The sequence below is a fragment of the Gopherus flavomarginatus genome, chromosome 1 (assembly GCF_025201925.1).
Source record: "Gopherus flavomarginatus isolate rGopFla2 chromosome 1, rGopFla2.mat.asm, whole genome shotgun sequence".
Classification (NCBI taxonomy): Eukaryota; Metazoa; Chordata; order Testudines; family Testudinidae; genus Gopherus; species Gopherus flavomarginatus.
Genome location: NC_066617.1, coordinates 375,615,456 through 375,636,478, shown reverse-complemented (window position 1 = coordinate 375,636,478; position 21,023 = coordinate 375,615,456). Strand labels below are relative to the sequence as shown.

The window sequence follows — 21,023 nt, the reverse complement described above, 5'->3', positions numbered from 1 at the left end:
GTGGGGGAGCAAACAGCTCTGCATATCTCTCCATCAGTGTAATAGGGGATGGACAATTTACGAGTTTACCCTGTATAACTTTATACAGAGTAAAACGGATTTATTTAGGGTTTGGAACCCATTGGGAGCTGGGTTTCTGGGTGCTGGAGTCAGACAACCTGCTAAGGTGTTTGCACTCCAAGCCTGCAGCTTTGAGGGTGTGACCCAGACTTTGGGTCTGTGTTTGCAGCAGACTAGTGTGTTGCCTCAACAAGGCAGGGTTCTGGACGTGCCAAGCTGGCAGGGAAAATGGACTCTCAGATAATTTCAACACATCATGTGACAGTCCCAAGGGGATCTCTGTGAGCAAACCTGTCACACTCCCCCCGGCATCAGCAGAGCTTAGAGCAGCCTGGGGGTTGGGTTGACTTCTACCCAATGGTAACAGCTTCCAAGAGCACAGCCCACTCTAGATGGGTGTCACCCCAGAGTGTCTCCTTGGGGACTGAGATAGCCCTGCAGGAACCCTGCCCTTCCCTCTACGGGCCTTGCAATGACTTACTCTCAGCCTGGAATATTTAAGACCCCCCTTTGTGAAGTCACATTAATTCAGTATCCTCCAAAACACAGATTCTCCTACCCTAGAGCCCCATCCTCCTCCTTTACTCAGGTCCCCTTTCCCCCTGCCACACACATACACACACACACTGATTGCTGGAGTCGGAGTTGGTTCAGGCTTGCCATACCCACTACCCCATCTCTTCCCAGAAGGTCTTGCCCCTTGTTGCTCCCCTTTCCCTGATGCTCCAGCCCCCAGCCACGTCAGAGCTAGATTGTGATAAGAGCTGCTCAGAGAGCTCAGGAAACTCTGGGGAGCCCTGGACACTCCACTTTTCCTGGATTTTAAGTTCTGGGGGGCGGGGACAGAGGCTGAGGGGTCCCCTTGGGTCTCCCAGTGAATTTCCCAGGACAGGCGGAGGGTTTGCGGCTCCTAAGAGTGTCTCTGGATCCCTGGGAACTCCCCCCATGGCCCAGCTCTGACTTCTGGTCTGAATAGGGTGTGAAGCCTTCACCAGTAAGGAGGATCAGGGAATTGGGTGTTGAGTGAAGAGATGGGGCAGGGGGAGGGGTCCTGGTGGGAAGAGGCAGAGTAGGGGGTGGGGTGTTAAGCGGGAAGTAGAGAGGCAGCAGGGACGGTGCTCCTGCATGTGTCCCACTTTTGCCTTTTGAAAAGATGGTCACTCGACACTGAAGGGCTGGGCTGGGACTGGAGCGAGACGTGCCTCTGCGGGGGAGTTGAGGACCGTTTCCAACCATTTTCATTGCAGCACAAATGGATGGCGGGAGAAGAGAATCTGGGCCGGAGGCTCCATGTGTCAGACCCTCACTCGCACACGCAGCTCTGCTCTGCCTCAGTGCGGACGGGGCTCAGCACATGTGTGGTGTTCAGAGCCATCAACAGAGCCGAGGGATGGGGGCAAGTTGCCTAAATAGCTTCTCCTGGGTCTCCTCCATTCATCACGTGTCTGACGTGACTCAATCACAAGCAGCTAGCTGAGGAGGTAGGGGAACGATGGGTGACCATTCCCTTTCAATAGCCCCGTCCACAGCTCGTGCAGTGCTCATGGATCAAGCAGCCCCCAGAGGGCTCGGGAAGTGCCAGGACTGTGACTACAGAATAGCTCTGCAGCTTTTTTAATGGCCCCTAGATATTTAACCAAATACAATGGGACATTGACAGTCAGGTGTAATGGGAAACAACACTTGCATCCCTTCTCTTTACTGAGTGTATCGGCAGGAATTCTGAGGTCAGAGCAGCCACCAATCCAGATGTTTATGGGCCAACATGCAACCAGTCCCCTGGCTCTTCACTGACATAGTCACTTTGTAAATTCTGCTGCTGCCTTGGTCTCTTTCTCCCAGTGCACCATCCTCCCTCACCAGGCCCTGTCCCTTTGCTCCAGGCCTTAGACCCTTTCTGAACTTCTCTCTACAGAGTTTAGATTAGTAGTTCATGTCTTCTTGGGGGTAAGGATGGAATAGGTGCCCTCGCCATGGCCCATGTTTTTCATGTCTCATATGACCAGCGGCGGAGCCAGCTGATGAACTGATCCTTCACTTTTTGAGTACTCTGATTATCCTTGCATGAAGGTGCTTGCTTTTCAAGCTGTACACAATTGGGTTCATCATGGGCAGGATCAGCAGGTAGACGTAGCCGATGAGAATCTGAAGCAAGGAAGAAGAGCTATTCCCGAATCTCTGTACTACAAACAAGCCAGTCCCTGGTATGAAGAAGAGGAGGACAGCACAGAAGTGAGAGACACAGGTGCCCAGTGCCCTGACGCGCCCCGCATGGGAGGCAATGCTCAGCACTGTTTTCAAAATCATTACATAAGATAGGAGGATGAGCAGCGAGTCCAACATCACTGTGGAGACTGTGACAAAAAAGCCATAGATGCTGGTGACTCTAATATCCAAACAAACCATCTTAATGATCTCTTGGTTCAAGCAGTAGGAACGGGAGAGGACATTGGCTTGACAGTATTGGGAATGTTTCAGGAGAAAGGGCAGTGGGAACATTACGGCAACCCCTCTTAGCACACACACCAGTCCCATCTTGGCTATTCTTGGCAGGGTTAAGATGGAAGCATATCTCAGTGGGTGAGAGATGGCGATGAAGCGGTCAAAGGCCATCAATAAGAGCACAGAGGATTCGCTGTATGAAAGCGAGTGGATGAAGAACAGTTGGGCAAAACAGGCATCAAGGCTGATTTCCCTAGCATTAAAGAAGAATGTTCCCAATGTTGTTGACATGGTGGCTATTGATAAACCAAGGTCTGTGACTGCCAACATGGAAAGGAGAATGTACATGGCCTCATGGAGGCCTGTATCTGTTCTTATAATGAACAGAATGACTGAATTTCCTGCTACAGAAATAACATACACTAAGCAGAAGGGGATAGAGATCCAGAGATGGACGTCTTCCTGCCCAGGTATCCCGGTGAGAAGGAACACTGCAGAGTTGAAGTTGGTGTCATTGACAGCTGACTTCATGTACTGGGAGGTCCGATAGTTTTGAACCTTTCCTCCTGAAAGGAAAAGCAACAGGAGACTAGATGATATTTAACAAGATATCTTTCTGCTCTGATTGTATTTCTAGAGAGTCCCAGGAGCTCAGGGAAGATCAGCAAAAACTTAATCTTGGATTTATACTGCATATAAGAAGATAGGCACTCCCAGACTGGATCAGACCTGGAGTCCATCTAGCCCAGTATCCACTGGCCCATTTGATATGCTTCAGAGGAAGCCAAATGAAGCCCTGCAATAGAAAGCTATGAGATAACCTGCTCCCAGGGAATGTTTTCCCCTGACATCCATTGTTTATACATATTTTGTACTGTACATAAGGAAGGTTTATAGTCCTTCCAAAACTTTTTAAAATAGTCTTCACTAATGTAATTGGAATTTCTGGTTACCCACATAAACATACGGTTCCTCTTTGAATCCTACTAAACTCTTGGCTCTGTTGATAACTTGTGGCTGGGAGTTCCACAGTCTCCTTTAGCCCCATGTGGTTTTACACTTTTGACCTTCCATGGACACCTGTTCTGACCCTTCATTTCTGAGTGTAGCCCATTGTATCATGCAATGAGAAGTGCATGGTGAAATCTGTCATTGTACTTATCTGTTCTGCATTGAAGCTATTTATAAAAATGGTTAGTTGTGTCATTATATATATATTTTTTTATTTTCTCCACTCCTGAGAGTCCAAATTATGTCTCTGCCTCTTTTCAGCAAATGGGATAAATTCTCAGGGTCAGGTTCTGATTTTAATAACAATGGCTTCAACTGCGTCACTCCAGATTTATGTGTGTAAATTCAATCAGTACCATGCTCTATTAACTTTCCCTTATCAAGTGCTCCCAGTGATACACTCTGACCCCCAAGAATCTCTCCAAAAGTATCTGAAGTGCTTTGCCTCGCCAGCGTTGACTGAATCCAGAGAGTTCAATCATTAAAGACAGGATATTGGGTTAGATCATTGGAAGACAGGATACTGGGCTAGATGGACTTTTGGCCTGACCCGGTATGGCCAATCTTATGTTCTCACTGTAAGTTTTAGAAAGAGCTTCTGGTCAGTTTCTCGGAGACATGATTATACTACTGTTCACTAAACAAAGAATTAATTGCCCAAACCCATTGTAAACAATATGTGGAGTAGTATCAGGGGGTAGCCATGTTAGTCTGTATCCACAAAAATAACGAGGAGTCCGGTGACACCTTAAAGACTAAGATATTTATTTGGGCATAAGCTTTTGTGGGTAAAATAAATGACTTCTTCAGGTGCATCCTCGTTTGAGTATGTGGAATACTTCTCAAATATTTTCTAAAGCAAAAGTCATAACATTTACACATCTGTACTTTAGCAAACACGTCAACCCATTCTTTCCCCTTTGATCTTCTTTCAGAGATGATTTTTCAGGTTAGGGTGGGACTTCAAATGCAACATCTGTCATCTGGATTTCTTCAGAATCTGAAAAGATCACAGCATCTCAGCCCTCAGTCAATGACCTGTCAGCAAACAAAAGTCTAGTAGCTCCTCTGTCTCTGGGTTAATAACTGACTGGTTCTCCTCAGATTGTGTCTGTCAGTCTTCAGCCTGTACCCGGAGTGGTAACAGGCATTGGGGTCAGGATATAAAATATTCATTCCATGGGCTCTCACTCTCTAATACAGCGCTTTTGAACCTCTTTTCAATTGGAGGGCCCTAATAAATTTTGAATGGAGGTAGACATAGTCTGAAGATCCCCAGTGGCTATTACTAGTAGTAATACACTAGTGTATTACTAATGTACTAGTGTACATAGTACACTAGTACATAGTAACCACAACACAACACAGCACCACAACGCCTGTTTTTCAGTCACAAATAGGGATTGCAGGAAGTACATTTCAAAGTCAGATGCATGTGGAACTTCATTACCCTCGTGAAAATAACGAGGAGTCCTTGTGGCACTTTAGAGGCTAACAAATGTATTTAACTAACAACTCCTCATTGTTTTTGCTAATACAGACGTTAGTTAATTAGACGGCTGCCACTCTGAAACCTGTCACATGAAAACAGTCTATTGCTCTCTGACTGTTTCTGTCCAGTATTGATAAAATCCATACAACCCAGAAACGGCATTGGGACAGACATGGAGCTGAGCTGCCATAAAGAATGTGTCTGTTAAACCCAGTTCTTGGGATGTTTGCTGCAGAGCTACATTTGGTTAACTATTGGGATGTTTATTTGCTGGATATATTGGGTTAAAATGGCTCATCTTAGTTTAATTGCAGGCTGCTGCAAAACAAGCAGGAAGACAAGGAACAACTCAAGAAAAGCCACCACCCTTATCTAAAATACACATTTTTATTTTAATTACTATCATACAAAAAAACTTGCTTCCAAAGACTTCCTGTCCTTTCTGTCCACTTCTTTCACCCTTCACCCCCCTGTTGAAGGGACACTAGCTCTTAAAGGGACATCAACCCTTTCCTTCCAGATAGCTGGACAAAAGTTTCCCTTTCTTTACTTCTGATTATTTAATGAGCTAGTTTTAAAAGAACCCTCCAGCAGAATCAGTACCATAGTAAGATATAAAATGCTTTGTTATGCCTAAAATCTTTGGAAACATATTTTTAAAGTAGGTGAAATTTCATAAATATGTATGTTGTCATGGAGATCACACACAGTAAATTAGTGTTCCTTTTTTCGAAAAGCAATGAACATTATTATGAAAACACTAAACCTCGGTGATTGATTAATTTAAAATAATGTCGTCCTTTCAGTGAGTTAAATATGTAGCAATCTGTAATGATTACTTTATGAAGGCTTAAGAGTATCTGAATTCGAAAGAAGTGAGGTTTTTCACCCATGAAACTTAGGCCCAAATAAATCTGTTAGTCTTTAAGGTGCCAACGGACTCCTTGTTGTTTTCATTTAAAATATAAAATCAGCTCAGAAATACTGATTAAGAAAAGGTAAAACAGAGAAGAGCTGCATCATGTATTCCATAATATTTAATGTATTCAGCAGGACAGCTGATTTACTCTTACCACAAAGTTTTTGTAAATAAATCTCTGACAAACTTCAAGGTACATCAACATCCCTGTGACTGACAGTTTTTTATGCCTAAATTTGGTGCTTTTAATTAGGTACCTTCTGCATGTCCAGTTTTCACCTTCTGGCATGCAGTGGAAAACATCTATTTTCTTTAAAAAACAAAAAAAACCTCTTTGGCAATATCTTTCTAATGTCATTTGCTTCATTTAGGGATTTGGCTGGAATGGGGTGAGCAGGGAGTGGGAGGGAAGACAGGAGAGGAGGGAGACAGTGGGGAGGAGTGGAGCCTGGACAGAGTTGGGTGGGGTTTGGGGTGGAGCAGGGGTGGGTATGGGCGGGGTTACAGACAGAAAAGGTTGGCTGGGGCGCTAACCACCCCAAGGGGCAGCTTCACCCACTGCCCATGGTAGCAGGTAAGAGCGGGTCGGCTCCCACACACCCAGCGCATGCTGCAGTGTCCTAAGGCAGGGGCCGTATTTACAGCACCGAATGCGTCAGTGCTGCGCATTCTGTGTGAGGGAGAGGGTATGGGGGTCTCTGTGGGGAACTGTGACTCTCTGCCACTGTGAGGCGGGCCGGGAGGCTCGGTATCCATGCTGCCTCATGCCTTTCTCCTCCACAGGCTGCGATGGCAGGCTGCCGTTGGGCATAGGGCACCAGTTTAATAATACTGCAGAAGGACCCATAAATCCTAAGGATGGCCCTGCCGGTTACAGGGGTTAGATTCACTGGCCTGTTCTCCTGCTGACTCAGCAAAGTGTAGAGCAGCCTGGGGGCTGGGCTGATCTGCACCTGATGGTAATGGCTTGCAAGAGCACAGCTGAGTGTAGCCAAGACCTTGTGGACACGTGCTGCCCCAGAGTGCCACCTTGTGGCCTGAGGTAGCATTGCAGGCACCCTGCCCTTCCCTCTAAGGTCCTTGCAATGACACTCTCAGCCTAGGATACCTGAAACAAGAGCCCCCTTTGTGGGGTCACATTCATTCAGTCATCTCCAAACACAGACTCTCCTACCCTCCGACCCCATCCTCCTCCTTTACTCAGGAGCCCCCACCCTCCAGCTTACTGGGGTCTGTCTTGTTCCAGGCTTGTGCAGCCTCACTGGCTTCTCCCCACCTGGAACCCATGATATCTCAGTCCCTTTCTCCAGGGCTGAGTGAGGGCAGCTGTCCATCCCCTGCTGGTGTCGCCATGTTTCTCGAGAGGATGCAGGAATCTTAAAGGGCCACACCCTGAATCAGAGGTTCACTGACACCCCCAATCACTCCAACAACTAAAAGGGGATACTCCCCAACACATCTCCTCCAATGGCCACTCAATTAGGGTGGCCCACCCATCCTGAATTGGGCAGGAGAGTCCCAAAATACAGACTTGAAGTCCCAGTGTGGGCTGAAAGACTCCCGAACAGCATTTGTCCCAAGTTCCCTGTGGTGCCAATTCACACTGCTCATGGACAGAGCCACCCTTTTGACTGTTGGGGGGATGAGGTCCTTAGCCGCCACTCATGATGAGGCCCCACCCTACTCCTCTTTCCCCCAAGGCCACATACCCTGAACGGGGCAGGTGGAGGTTCTGGGGTTCCCCAAAGTGACACTTGCTCCCTGGGCTTCTTTTACTACAGCCTGGCTCTGACATCTGGCCTGGTCACTGGGTGGGGCTTTGGAGAAGAGAAGGAGCAGGAGGTGGGAGTTCAGGGGGAAGGAGAGGGCCAGGGGTCAGGCCATGCAGGGGGTGGGGCTCCTGAATGTGTCTTGCTTGTTCCTTTTGAGAAGGTGGCCAACCTACACTGAATGGTCTGGACTGGGACAGGAGATCTCTGTGACTCTGCTGGGGAGCTGAGGCCCTTTTCTACCCGTTGGCATTGCTGGGGCAGCAGAAATGGAGGGGAGGGCAATATGGGCCTGAGTCTCTTCCCAGGACTCCTGTGCGTCAGACCCTCACACACAGACAGCTCTGCTCTGCTTCCGCGTGGAGTGGGCTCAACAGTTGTGCTGTGTGCAGAGCCACCAAAGGTGGTGGTTAGGGTGTTGCCTGAATGGCTTCTCTTGTGGCTACTGCACAATGATATCTCTGACAGGACTCAGGCAGAAGCTCCAGGCTGAGGGAATAGGGGGAGGGTGGGTGTCCATGCCCCTTGAATAGCCCCTGTCCACAGCTCATGCCGTCCCCATGGATCACACAGCACCCAGAGTGCTCAGGAAGGGCCAGGACTCTGACTGCAGAACAGCTCTGCAGCATTTTTTTTATGGCCTGTGGATGTTTAACCAGAGACAGGACAGTGACAGGCCAGGTGTAATGGGAAACAACATCCATGTCCCTTCTCTTTGTTGAGAATATTGTCAAGGAGTCTGAGGTCGGAGCAGCCACCGATATGGCTCTTTATGGGCCAACATCCCACCGGTCCTCTGGCTCTCCACAAACACAGTCACTCTGTAAATGCTGTTTCCTGCCTTGATCTCCTTCCCCCCAATGCACTGTCCTACCTCACCAGTGGGTGGAGACAGCTCCTATATCTTTACTTCAGGCCTTAGACCCCATCTGAACATGTCTGTACAGAGTGTTGGTCAGTAGCTCATGTCATCACAGATATAAGGGTCCAGGATGGAATAAGTCGCCGGGTCCTGTGTTTCTTGTATCCTATGTCACCAGCACTGGGGTCAGGTGCTAAACTGTCCCTTCACTTCACGAACACCTCCATTATCCTTGAATGAAGGTGTTTGCTTTTCACACTGTACATGATTGGGTTCATCAGAGGAGGAACCAGAGTGTAGATGTAGCCTATGACAATCTGAAGCAAGGGAAAAGAGCTCTTCCTGAATCTGTGCATCAATGTCAGGGTGAACTCTGGCATGTAAAAGAGCAGGACAGCGCAGAGGTGGGAGACACAGGTGTTTAGGGCCCTGAGGAATTCCACATGGGAGGAGATGCTCAGCACTGTTTTGAGGATCATCACATAAGAGAGGAAGATGAGCAGCGAGTGCAACACCACCGTTAGGACTGTAATAAACAATCCATACATGTTGTTGACTGTGATGTCCGCACATGCCATTGTCATGACCTCCATGTGTAAGCAGAAGGAATGGGAGAGGATATTGGCTCGACAGAACTGGAACCTTTTCAGCAGAAGGCGGAGTGGGAGTATTACCGCCACCCCTCTTAGCACAAACACCAGACCAATCATGGCTATTCTCAGCAGTGTTATGATGGACGTATATTTCAGTGGGTTACTGATTGCAATGAAGCGGTCAAAGGCCATCAACAAGAGCACAGCAGATTCAGTGAATGTAAACGACTGGATGAAGAACAGCTGGGCAACACTGGCATTGAGGCTGATCTCCCTTGAGCTAAACAAAAATACACCCAGTATTGTCGGCATGCTGGCTATCAATAAGCCAAGGTCTGTGATGGCCAACATGGAAAGGAAAATGTACATTGTCCCATGAAGGCTTAGATCTGTTTTTATAATCAACAGAATGAGTGAATTTCCTACTATAGAAATAGCGTAGGTTAAGCAGAAGACGGTAGAGATCCAGAGATGGATGTCTTCCTGCCCAGGTATCCCGGTAAGAAGGAACACTGCACAGTTGAATTTAGTGTCATTGACAGCTGACATAACATCCTGGGAAGGTCTGATAAGTTTTGAGCTTTTCTTCCTGAATGAAAAAGGAATAGGAGATTAGACAACTAGATGATATTTAACAAGACATCATTCTGCTCTCAGTGCAAGTCTACAGACTCCTAGGAGGTCAAGAGAGATGAGCAAAAGCATAGTCTTGAATTTACACCACAGATAGGAGGATAGGCACTGCCAGAGTGGATCAGACCTTCAGTCCATCTAGCCCAATATCCAGTTGCCAATTCCAAATGCTTCAGAGAAATGTGGAAGAAGCCCTACAATAGACAGCTAAGAGATAACCTGCTCCCAGGCAACATTCTCCCTGACACCCACTAGTTAGATATATTTTGCAATACAAATCAGGAACATTTATAGCCCTTCCAAGACATTTTTTTCAAAATCCCCACTATCATAGTTGATTTTTCTGGTTATTTATATAAATTTCAGTTCCCTCTTTCAGTCCTGCTAACCTCTTGGTCCATTTGATCTCTTGTGGCTGGAAGTTCCTCAGCCTACTTGAGCGATGTGTGATTTTATAATCATGACCTTCTACAGACATCCTTTTTCGCCCTCCACTTTGTAGTGTGGCCCATTGTATCATGACAGGTATAAACACATGGCAAGTATATGGTGAAAACCATCATTGTATTTATCTGTCCTACACTGAAGCTGTTTATAAATGTATTTCCTTGCCTCATTATAGACAGACAGGCAGACAGACACATAGATATATAAAAAGAAAGAAAGAAAGAGACTTATTGAAAGTCTTTGGTAAGGATAAAAGGGGTGAAAAAACAAGGGTGATATCATGGTAGGGGTCTACTACAGACCACCTAACCAAGAAGAAGAAGTGGATAAAGCTTTTTCTAAACAACTAATAAAATCATCCCAAGCACAGGACTTGGTGGTGATTAGGGACTTCAACTACCCAGACATCTATTGAAAAAATAACACAGCAGGGCACTTATTACCCAACAAGTTTTTGGAGTGTATTATAAACATTATTTTTTATTGCAGAAGATGGAGAAAACTGCTAGGGGGGAGGCTGTTCTAGATTTGATTTTGACAATTAGGGAAGAACTAGTTGAGTATTTGAAAGTGGAAGGCAGCTTTGGGTGAAAGTGATCATGAAATGGTAGAGTTCACGAATATAAGAGATGGTAGGAAGGAGAAAAGCACAATAAGACAACGGATTACAAGAAGGCAGACTTCAGCAAAGTCAGGGAGTTCCTAGGTAAGTTCCCATGAGAAGCAAGTCTAAGGGGAAAAACAATGGAAGACAGTTGGCAATTTTTCAGAGATATTATTAAGGGCACAAGAGCAAATTATCCCACTGCATAGGAAAGATAGGAAATATGACATGAAACCACCCTGGCTTAACCAGAAGATCTTCAATGATCTAAAACTCAAAAAAAAGTGTCTACAAAAAGTGGACACTTGGTCAAATTACAAAGGATGAATAAAAACCAAAATGAAATTAATTGGAAACACCTTGAGAAACAAATTCAAAATTGGAACCTGGAACACTTGGGGGAAGATCAAGATAATTGGCCCCCTCCTCCTCCTCCTGCCCCCCTTTAAACCCAAAATTAAGTGGCAGTGCTCCCTTGGCCTCACTTGGTGGTCAGGGACAGGTGAAATGGAGTGGATAATAATACCTAAAAGTACACTCCTCTCAGCACAGAGGAAATGAGAGCTTTACTAAAAGATCTCTCTGATCTAAAGCACAAAAATCCAAATTTGATATTCTGGAAAAGAATAAGCCAGATGCTTACCACCTGTACGTTACATCCCAGGTATCTTTATATCTTAACAAAAGCTAAATGCTCCAATCTATCATGGGCCAACATCCCTACAGAAGGGCAGCAAAACGGCGTTTGGACCTCTGTTAAAGTTGAATCTGACAATGATATGACCTGTGCCTACACTCAGTTTAAGGAAGCTGTCCAAGAAGCCTTGGGGAACAGAGCCAGTAATTGGGAACTGATCATGGGCTGCGTACAAAGCAAGGACGAGCTGGCCTCTCAATCCTGGGAAAGAAAGTGGGAGATGTATTCCAGCCATGCAGGCATTGTAGACCCCACCCCCCAAAAAAACTGACCAGGCATTTTTAAAGATGTTAAAGGAAGGTTTTAACTCCCACCTGCAAACAGCCCTTAATTTGGGAGTGAACCCAGGCTCTGATTATGAATCCATATTTATGTAGCCCTCTGAATGCAAAGTCAGACAGGCCAAAGAGATAAGGAGCAAAGCTGCTCGTGTTGCTGTGGTAACAGCAAAAGATAATGTAGGCGGCTATAATTGTGGGTGTCTCAGGTGTAGTAAGAGGAGGCCCTGAGATCGAAACCTTGGTATCAAAGGCCCGGTATGAGGCCTAAGGCCTGAACTAAAGTTATGGCCAAGACTTTGCTCACATAAAGCAAAGTTAATTGTGAGCCAGAGGCAGGCCCTGCTCACAGAAGCTGGCAAGGATAGGATACAGACATATCTATCAGGTACTGGGCCCCAGAGATCAGAACATTTGTATACTCGTACACTCCACACAGATAACAAGGAACAGGCTGACCCATCCCAATGACAGGGCCAAAGGGTAATATGATGGATAGAGCTTTTTTGTTTGAACCAACATGTACAAGGTGAGAGGCGGCATCTTACTACGTAGAGCGGTTGCATCCCAATACATCGGGATTGATGTGTACCTGTGTGTAAGAATTCACCGCGGGGTGGTGTCTTTGTCTGGTCTAGGGACAACAGAAAGTCCTGCCATTGACTGAGCCGGTCCATTGCCAGGGAGCACAGATGTACTAGCTAGCAGCACCTTAGCAGCACCTTGGATCTCTGATTCGGGGAGCTGGAGACTGTGTTTCTCTTCAACAATAAACCTGGCCGGGTGCCTTCGTACCTTACAAGAGTCTGTGGTCATTGGGGGTTCTCTCAGGGTCTGTTGGGTCAGTTCTCTGCGCAGAGCTGGGACAGCACACAGAGGGAGCACACGCATGCAGCTGACTGATCTCAACATTGAATAGAGCAGAGCACCACACGGGTAGCATCTGGCAACATACTCAAAAAACTGCAGGCGCAAAACCCTAAAGCCAGGTCAGGACAGAATCATGACCAGTTGAATCCCTGCAATACTTCACTGACTTTTCAACCTGGTCCTGGTCCTGTCCTCACTGCCCCCCACCATCTCCCAGTGTTTTGTGTGAGGAAAGACCAGACACTGGGTAGCCGAGTGTCCAAGCCAAATAACCCTGGGTAACCAACAACAGCCCCAATCAGTGTCTCAACTGACTGACAACCGTTCCTCACACCTGAGTAAAGCGGAAATGGCCAGGCTTTTAAATCGCATGACCCGCTAGGACCCACTGCTCCCCCTTGCCTGTCAGTGCTGCTGATGCAGATATAAATCCCTTGAGGCCCCACTTACAGGCATGGATAAGGGGCCGGCCATGCACAATTCTCCTGGACTGGTAAGCGTCTGTTTCCATTACTGACCTCCCCCTCCCCACTACTAAACAGTATATTACTATTTCAAGGGTAGGAGGTGCACAGCTCACGGCTTATAAAAGCTCCCCTGTTCTTGTAAAATCAAATCTATTCTTCTGGACTCAGTCTTTTTTTATGTAGCTCCAAATGCAGAGGGGATTATTCTGGGCATGGACGTCCTCTGCGACCTTGCAGCAATTCTTAACCTCGCTCAGAGTCCAGTTACTCATAAACTTATGTGTACTCATACCAACCCCCTCCGCAATGATACATCCCTCTCTTCTGTTGCAACTGCCAAATCTGTGGCTCTTACTTGGGATACATCTAACCCTTTTCAAGAATTATGTTCCAAGTTCCCCTCTGTTTGGGCAGAAAATAAGCTGTCTTTCAGTTTGATGCCTGCTCATCTTTGCCCACCCATCCAGGTTACCAGTCAATTTCTTTCACTTACCAAGCAATCTCCCTCAAATCTGAGGCCTTGGATGCGGTAGGTGATATTATTCACTCTTTACTTCAGCAAGGCATACTGGTTCCTTGTAGAAATGCACCTCTTAAGTCCTGGACCCTCCAGAGACCCCCTCTTGGTGGACGTACAGGAGAAAAATTAGGTCATGGTATCAGCCATGCAAATACCTCTGTGAAAGTGCAAGAAATTGCAACATGGGTTCATAAAACCAGAATTAAAATGCATAAATTAATTCATTTTGTTTATATTGTATCCTTGTATGTAACAAATAAAATAATAATAATAATAATAATAATAATAATAAAAAATGAAGGGAGGGATAGCTCAGTGGTTTGAGCTTTGGCCTGCTAAACCCAGGGTTGTGAGTTCAATCCTTGAGGGGGGCCATTTGGTGATTAGTCCTGCTTTGAGCAAGGGGGTGGATTAAATGATCTCCTGAGGCAAACCTAATAATCTCTCCCTGCCAACCATAATAATCTATGATTCTATGAAATGTGACTCCCCACATTAATCCTCCTGTCAAACATACCTGATGCAGCTTCCTGGGATCTGCCCTTGGTACATGTTACACAAGATAGCTGTTTCAAATCTGGCCAGTATGTGCAACTCCCTTCAGGAGGCAGCAGTGAATGGGCAAAGAAACCAGACATTTGGCTTGCCCCCAGACTGGACCACCTGCAACCTATTGTGGTTACAGCTCACCTCCAAAAACATCCAGGCCTGGACATGCTACAAGTACTAAACAAGAAGCCTGGTACCTTAAGAATATACCTAAGGTGTATATATGAGCTGGTTCACCGTTTCATGAATAGAAAGTGATAATACACCAGCCTCTATAAATCTGAGCAGATTTGACAAACTCACTGGCAAAAATAAACAGTAAAACAAGTTTATTTATGACAAAAGTGATTATTGAGAGAAAAGAAAATATAGGCAAGCAGTCTAAACACTCAACCCTATTATACTGGGCAACATCTAGATTAACCAGTTTTTCTCACCCCACTGGATATACACAGGTTTCTCCCTTGAAACCTGGGCCAGTTTCCTCTGTTGGAGTCTTCAGTCTTCAGAGTGTCATTGTTGCTTGCAGCGTAGGTGGGAGAAGGAGAAAGGCCAAGAATGTGGCCATTGTGTTCTGTTTTATAGCATTCATTATTTTCCTTGCTGTTGCCTCTGGGGAGCTAATATCTGGCCAATTCCCCAATTTACAGCATGTTTTACTGACAACCATACATCACAATCGTATAATTTCATATGCATTAATGATATAGATGTTTAGATAGAACAGTGACTTTTACTAGGTCACAACCTTTCACCTGATACCTTACATGGCATGCTTTATATGCAATATCACAATTGTATGTAAATGAAAAATATGGGGCTTACAGGGGAATCCCCGAGGTGTAGCGTGTCACAGGAGGCACATTCGAAGTGTCAGAGAGAAGGAAGTGTCTGTGTTTGTGGCGGTGGGGGTGAGTTACAAAGGAAAGTGAGAGATGGACCAAAATGCGTGGGAAGAGAGAGAGTTTCCAAGGGAGAGACAAACCACCTCCCTGAACCCAAACTGTCACTGCCTGGTTCAGGGAACATTTCCTACAGGACAACCTGGCTGGATCAGTCCAGGAATCAGAGCACCGAGGGCAGAGGAAAATGGGCCACATTTGGGTGAAGAGAACATCTTGTGGACACCTCCCCTGAGGTTTGGGATCGCCTAGGCCTTCTCCACTTCCATGCATAGTCGCCTAGCATCCGAGCAGCAGCTCCAGGTTTTCTGTCACAGCCCTGCACAAGCTCCCACAGCTTGACACCCGCCCAATGGCAGTGTTTGGGCCCCCACAATGGCTCCATGTGATTTGGAGTCCAAGCACTGTCCAGGCCTTGCCTCTGGCTCTGGGCTTCTAGGCCCACTTTTGGGATGCAGCTTCCATTCTAGTGCCTCTCTCTGGGAACTGAGATCTGCACATCAAGGCCCTGAGACTAGGCTGCTTCCCCAGACTCTCCAATTGCTTCAGCACCCCCTGCCCAAAGCTCCCCCTTGGGCGCACTCTGTTTCCAGTTTCTCTGTTTCAGGGCACAGGATCGTTAAAGCAAACAGACCCAGGCCTTCCAAAGAGGGCTGCTAAAACAATTCCACAAGAGATACCCCGATCCAGTTAAACAGAATACAACACCTACATGCCATTCCCTGCCTCTGTCTCTTCACCACCCTGGAGCATTCTTTGAGATTTAGTCAGACCCATTCTGGGGTTCCCAGGGGTCACCTCCTGGAACTCCTGGCTCCTCCTCCAGCTGGAGTCTGTCTCTGTGCTGCAGCCAGAGCCCTGCAACCAGAGTCCCCTCCTCTGCCCTTGTCCTTCTCTCCTACCCCAGCTTCTTCTGGCTCATCCAATCTCTCTGTTTATAAAGGGCTGGACCAAACTCTCCCCTCTCTGTTCACTCTTCAGGGGAGGTGCCATTCCTTCTACGTCCACCCCTCTGCAGAGACATTGGAGAAAACTGGCTTTTATCTAGAATACAGTTACTTCTTTCTTCTGTCTGGGCGATATCTCATTAAGTGCTGATAGTCTTTGATGACCAACCGATTTATAGACAGATGCCTCCATCTCAGCATCCTGCCCCTTTGCATAAGCTACGTGAGTGAAGAGCACAGGAAAAGCCCAAAGACATAAGGATACAGAGGGTTAACTCAATCAGACATGAGCTAACGTAGTTTCCACCCATCTGGGTTTTACCCAGACAGTCAGGGTTTTGGCTTCTGCTTCTGGGTGCCACTTAGGGTTGTCAGCTACCCAGTTTTGAACCAGAAAGTATGGTCAAAAAGGGGATCTGATGGTGTCCAGTTGCTGCAGTGTGGGGGAGGCTTTGGGTTATTAATTCATGTCACCCCTGATCATCCTGAGCTGCAGAAGCGCATGTCTCAGACCCAGAGCTGAGGGAGCACAGTCTGGGCAGGGCGGGAGGTGGAGACAATCTAGAGAGTTATGAGGGAGAGGAAGAGAGGAGAAAACGACGAGGTGAGTCCCTCGGCCTTGATGGACTAGGCTACTCAGATGGAGGGGAATTGGGGAAGAAGATGGGGCAGAGGGGAGGCCTTGGTGGAAGAAACAGGGTAGGAAGCAAAGTCTCAATATTTCATTTACTAGCACTTGTAAAGTGGAAACCATATGAGCTGTACAAGACAAATTCCCCAGTTTATCATGCTGACAAAGCACAGTACGGTCAGGAAAGGATTTAATGTCTCTTTGACTGTCCAGTAACTGATTCAGAAAGAGGGTCTGGCACCATGTCACCAGCCAGTGGACCTCAGTCTGAGAGTCAAAGCACAAGGAGAAAAATCTTTAGGTCCCTGTATGAGTAAAGAGTTGGAGCAGCCTGTTCCAGATCTGTTTGGCTCTCACTCCATAGATGATGGGATTTAGCATGGGGGGCACCAGGAGGTACACATTGGCAATGAGAATGTGGAAATGCAGGGCCAAATTGTGCCCAAACCGGTGCATGAGGAAGGAGAAGAGAGATGGAATGTAAAAGATTAAGATGACACAGAGGTGGGAGCTGCAGGTCCCAAAAGTCTTCAGCCGGGCATCCTTTGTGGGGAGGCTGAAGATGGCCCTGAGGATCTGGATATAGGACACAGCGATAAAAAATACATCCAGACCGGTCACAAAAATGCCACAAAGAGGCAGTAGTAACTACTAATGCGGATGTTTGTGCAGGCCAGCTTCACCACGGCTATGTGCTCACAGTAGGTGTGGGGGATGATGTTGGTTCTGCAATATGGCCACTGCCTAACCAGGAAGGGATAGGGCAGTACGAGCATGCTACCGCGCAACACCACAGCCAGGCTGATCTTGGCCACCTTGGGGTTTGTCAGGATAATGGAATGTCTCAGGGGATCACAGATGGCCACGTAGCGATCCCAAGCCATGGCCACGAAAATCCCAGACTCCATCCCTGAGAAGCAGTGAATGAAGTACATCTGGGTGAGGCAGGCACTGAAATTGATCTCCCTAGAATTAAACCAGAAGAGGCTCAGCATTTTGGGCAGGATGGAAGTGGACAGGACCAGGTCGGTGATGGCCAGCATGCAGAGGAAATAGTACATGGGCTCATGGAGGCTCGTCTCCCTCTTCACAATGAACAGGATGGTGAAGTTCCCCAAGATGTCTATGGCATACATGGTGCAGAAGGGGATGGAGATCCAGACTTGGGCCACCTCCAGGCCAGGAATGCCCAGCAGGATGAAGGTGGAGGGGTTGGTGAAGTTGGTTGTGTTGGAATCTAACATGTAGCAGGGGAGAAATTCCTGCATGTACTGTATGTCCTCTTGACTTTCTTTATGTGCCCAGGGTCTAGGATGATGGTCGCAGGACAAATGCCTGGATGGATACATAATGTTAATATGATACACTACATGCACCACATCTACAGTAGAACCTTAGAGTTACAAACTGACCCATCATTCACAAATCTCATTGAAGCCATTATGCAATCAAAGAGCAGCAGAGCCAAAACAAAAACAAGAAAAAAAGGCAAATACAGAACACTTCTGTATTAAATGTAAATAATTAAAATATGAAAGGAACATTTAAAAAAATATTTGAGAAGGTAAGGAAGTAATGGAAAAGCTGGTATTGGAGTAGTTAAAAAAATAGTCTAGGAATATAATTCATTCAAGTCAGAAACATGGTTTATGGAAACAGGTCTTGTCAAATACATCTGATTTCATCCTTTTATGAGATTTCATGTTTGGCTGATCAAGGGAACAGCACAGATGCAATAACATTTGATTTCTCTGAGACATTTGATTTAGTAGGGGAAACTATTCAGATTAAAATATGAACACTATTCAATATCAGCAGTGCACATGTAAAAGGAACTAAAAACTGGCTAATTGAGAGATCTCAGAAAGCAGTTGTCAATAGGCTATTGTCAGTGAATAGGGTCGTTTTTAGTGGGGTTCTGCAGAGATAAATTCTAGGCCTAATGCTATTCAAAGTTTTCATAAATGACGTGGAAGGAAATGGAAAATCACTGCAGATAAAATCTGCAGATGATCCAAAGACTGACAGAGTGTTTACAATGAGAAGGCCAGGGCAGGCATACTGATTGATGTGGAGTGTTTGGTCGGCTGGGCCCATGAGGAAAAAAATGTTTTAATACACTCAAATGCAAAGTTATCCTCTTGGAACAGAGAATGCAGGCCTGATCGACAGACTAGGGCACTGTATTATGGAGTACAGGGACCCTGAAAAGGATTCAGGAATCGTTGTGGACACCCAGCTCATCGTGAGCTCCCATCGCGATGCTATGGCCAAAAGGGCTGATGCGATCCTTGGATGCATGCAGAGGGTGGGGTGAGTTGGAAAGCAGGGGAAGGACTTTACCTCTGCATGTGGCATTGGTTAAAATGACTGCATCCAATTCTGGGGTCAACATTTCAAAAAGAAGGTTGAAAACTTGGAGAGGATTGAGAAAAGAGCCACAGAAATGATTGGAGACTGGAGAAAATGTCTCACAGAGTGGGAGTTATTTAAAGAGCTTCATCCACTTATGAAAAATATGATCAAACGGAGACTTTCATGGGGACTAATTGGCTTTGTAATCTAGAGAAGAAAGGCAGAGCAAGGTCCAATGGCTGGAAGCTGAAACCAGACAAATTCCAGCTGGAAAAAAAGGCCAAATGTTTAGCACTGATGGTGATTAACCTTTGGAACAAACTGCGATAGGAAGTGGTGGATTCTACAGTTCCCCATGTCTGCAGACCCAGAGTGGATGCTTTCCTGGAAGATCTGCTTGAGGGCTCATCTACACTTAAAATGCTACAGTGGCACTGTGTCATAAACAGATAGCTAAGGGTTAACGTCTCTTTCACCTGGAAAGAAGTAATCTGAAACAACTGACCAGAGGACCAATCAGGAAACCAGACTTTTTCAGGTCTGGGTGGAGGGAAGGTTGTGTGTGAGTCCTTTGTTTTTGGGTCTTCTGTCTGTCTCTCTCTCGGCTATGAGAGGATTTCTGTTTCCTGCTTTCTAATCTTCTGTTTCCAAGTTGTAAGTACAAATATAGTAAGGCAGTAAGGTTTCTATTGTTTTCTTTTGTATTTACCTGGGTATAGTTGCTGGAGTGTTTTGAATTGTATTCTTTTTGAATAAGGCTGTTTATTCATATTTCTTTTAAGCCATTGACCCTGTATTTGTCACCTTGATACAGAGAGACCATTTTTATGTATTTTTCTTTCTTTTTACATAAAGCTTTCTTTTTAAGACCTGTTGGAGTTTTTCTTTAGTGGGGAACTCCAGGGAATTGAGTCTGTGCTCACCAGGGAATTGGTGGGAGGAAGAAGTCAGGGGGAAATCTGTGTGTGTTAGATTTACTAGCCTGACTTTGCATTCCCTCTGGGTGAGAGGGGAGAGAGAGATTAGCTCTCGGTACTTCTGTTTTCCAAGGCTGGAAACGGGGAGGGTGGAATCCCTCTGTTTAGATTCACAGAGCTTGCTTCTGTGTATCTCTACAGGGACACCTGGAGGGGGGAAGGGAAAAGGTTTATTTCCCTTTGTTGTGAGACTCAAGGGATTTGGGTCTTGGGGTCCCCAGGGAAGATTTTTGGGGGGACCAGAGTGCCCCAAAACACTAATTTTTTGGGTGGTGGCAGCTTTACCAGGTCCAAGCTGGTAACTAAGCTTGGAGGTTTTCATGCTAACCCCCATATTTTGGATGCTAAGGTCCAAATCTGGGACTAGGTTTATGATACACTGCCATAGCACTTCTGTGTAAACAGAACCCCCTACGGTTCCTCACATCTCCTTGTCAATTGCTGGAAATGGGCCATTTTCATTACCACTACAAACAGTTCTTTTTCTCTCCTGCTGATAATAGCTCACCTTAACTGATCACTCTCCTTATAGTGTGTATGGTAACACCCATTGGTTCATGTTCCCTGTGTGTGTGTGTGTGTGTGTGTGTGTGTGTGTATATATATATATATATATATATATATATACACACATATATATATATATATATATATATCATCCTTCTGTATTTTCCACTACATGCATCCGATGAAATTGGTTTTAGCTCACGAAAGCTTATGCTCAAATTAATTTGTTCGTCTCTAAGGTGCCACAAGTACTACTGTTCTTCCTGCGGATACAGACTAACATGGCTGCTACTCTGAAAAAAGTACTCGTAGTGACGGCCAGGGTTTTCCCATTAGCCTAGTTCATCCACCTCTTGAGGGGTGGTAGCTAGGTCGATGGAAGTATTCCTCCGTTGACCTCATGCTAACGCAGGGTTAGGTTTATACAGATACATCTCTGACGGATTTTTTTCTGTTGCACAAAAAGGTAATGCAATTTTCTTTTGCACTAG

At 46.0% G+C, this 21,023-nt stretch overlaps 2 protein-coding genes and 1 pseudogene across 2 annotated transcripts; all 3 read right to left on the bottom strand.

The window, feature by feature from the left end:
- Positions 1 to 2,094: 2,094 nt before the first annotated feature.
- LOC127057167 (olfactory receptor 51G2-like) lies at positions 2,095 to 3,033 on the bottom strand. The gene has a single exon (XM_050965968.1). It carries the CDS (start codon positions 3,031 to 3,033, stop codon positions 2,095 to 2,097), a length of 939 nt encoding a protein of 312 aa, XP_050821925.1.
- A 5,728-nt stretch (positions 3,034 to 8,761) lies between these two features.
- Positions 8,762 to 9,697, bottom strand: LOC127030120 (olfactory receptor 51G2-like). Its single transcript, XM_050916161.1, has one exon. It carries the CDS (start codon positions 9,695 to 9,697, stop codon positions 8,762 to 8,764), a length of 936 nt encoding a protein of 311 aa, XP_050772118.1.
- Positions 9,698 to 16,990: 7,293 nt separating this feature from the next.
- LOC127046388 (olfactory receptor 52E4-like) lies at positions 16,991 to 17,981 on the bottom strand (annotated as a pseudogene).
- Between the last annotated feature and the right edge of the window lie 3,042 nt (positions 17,982 to 21,023).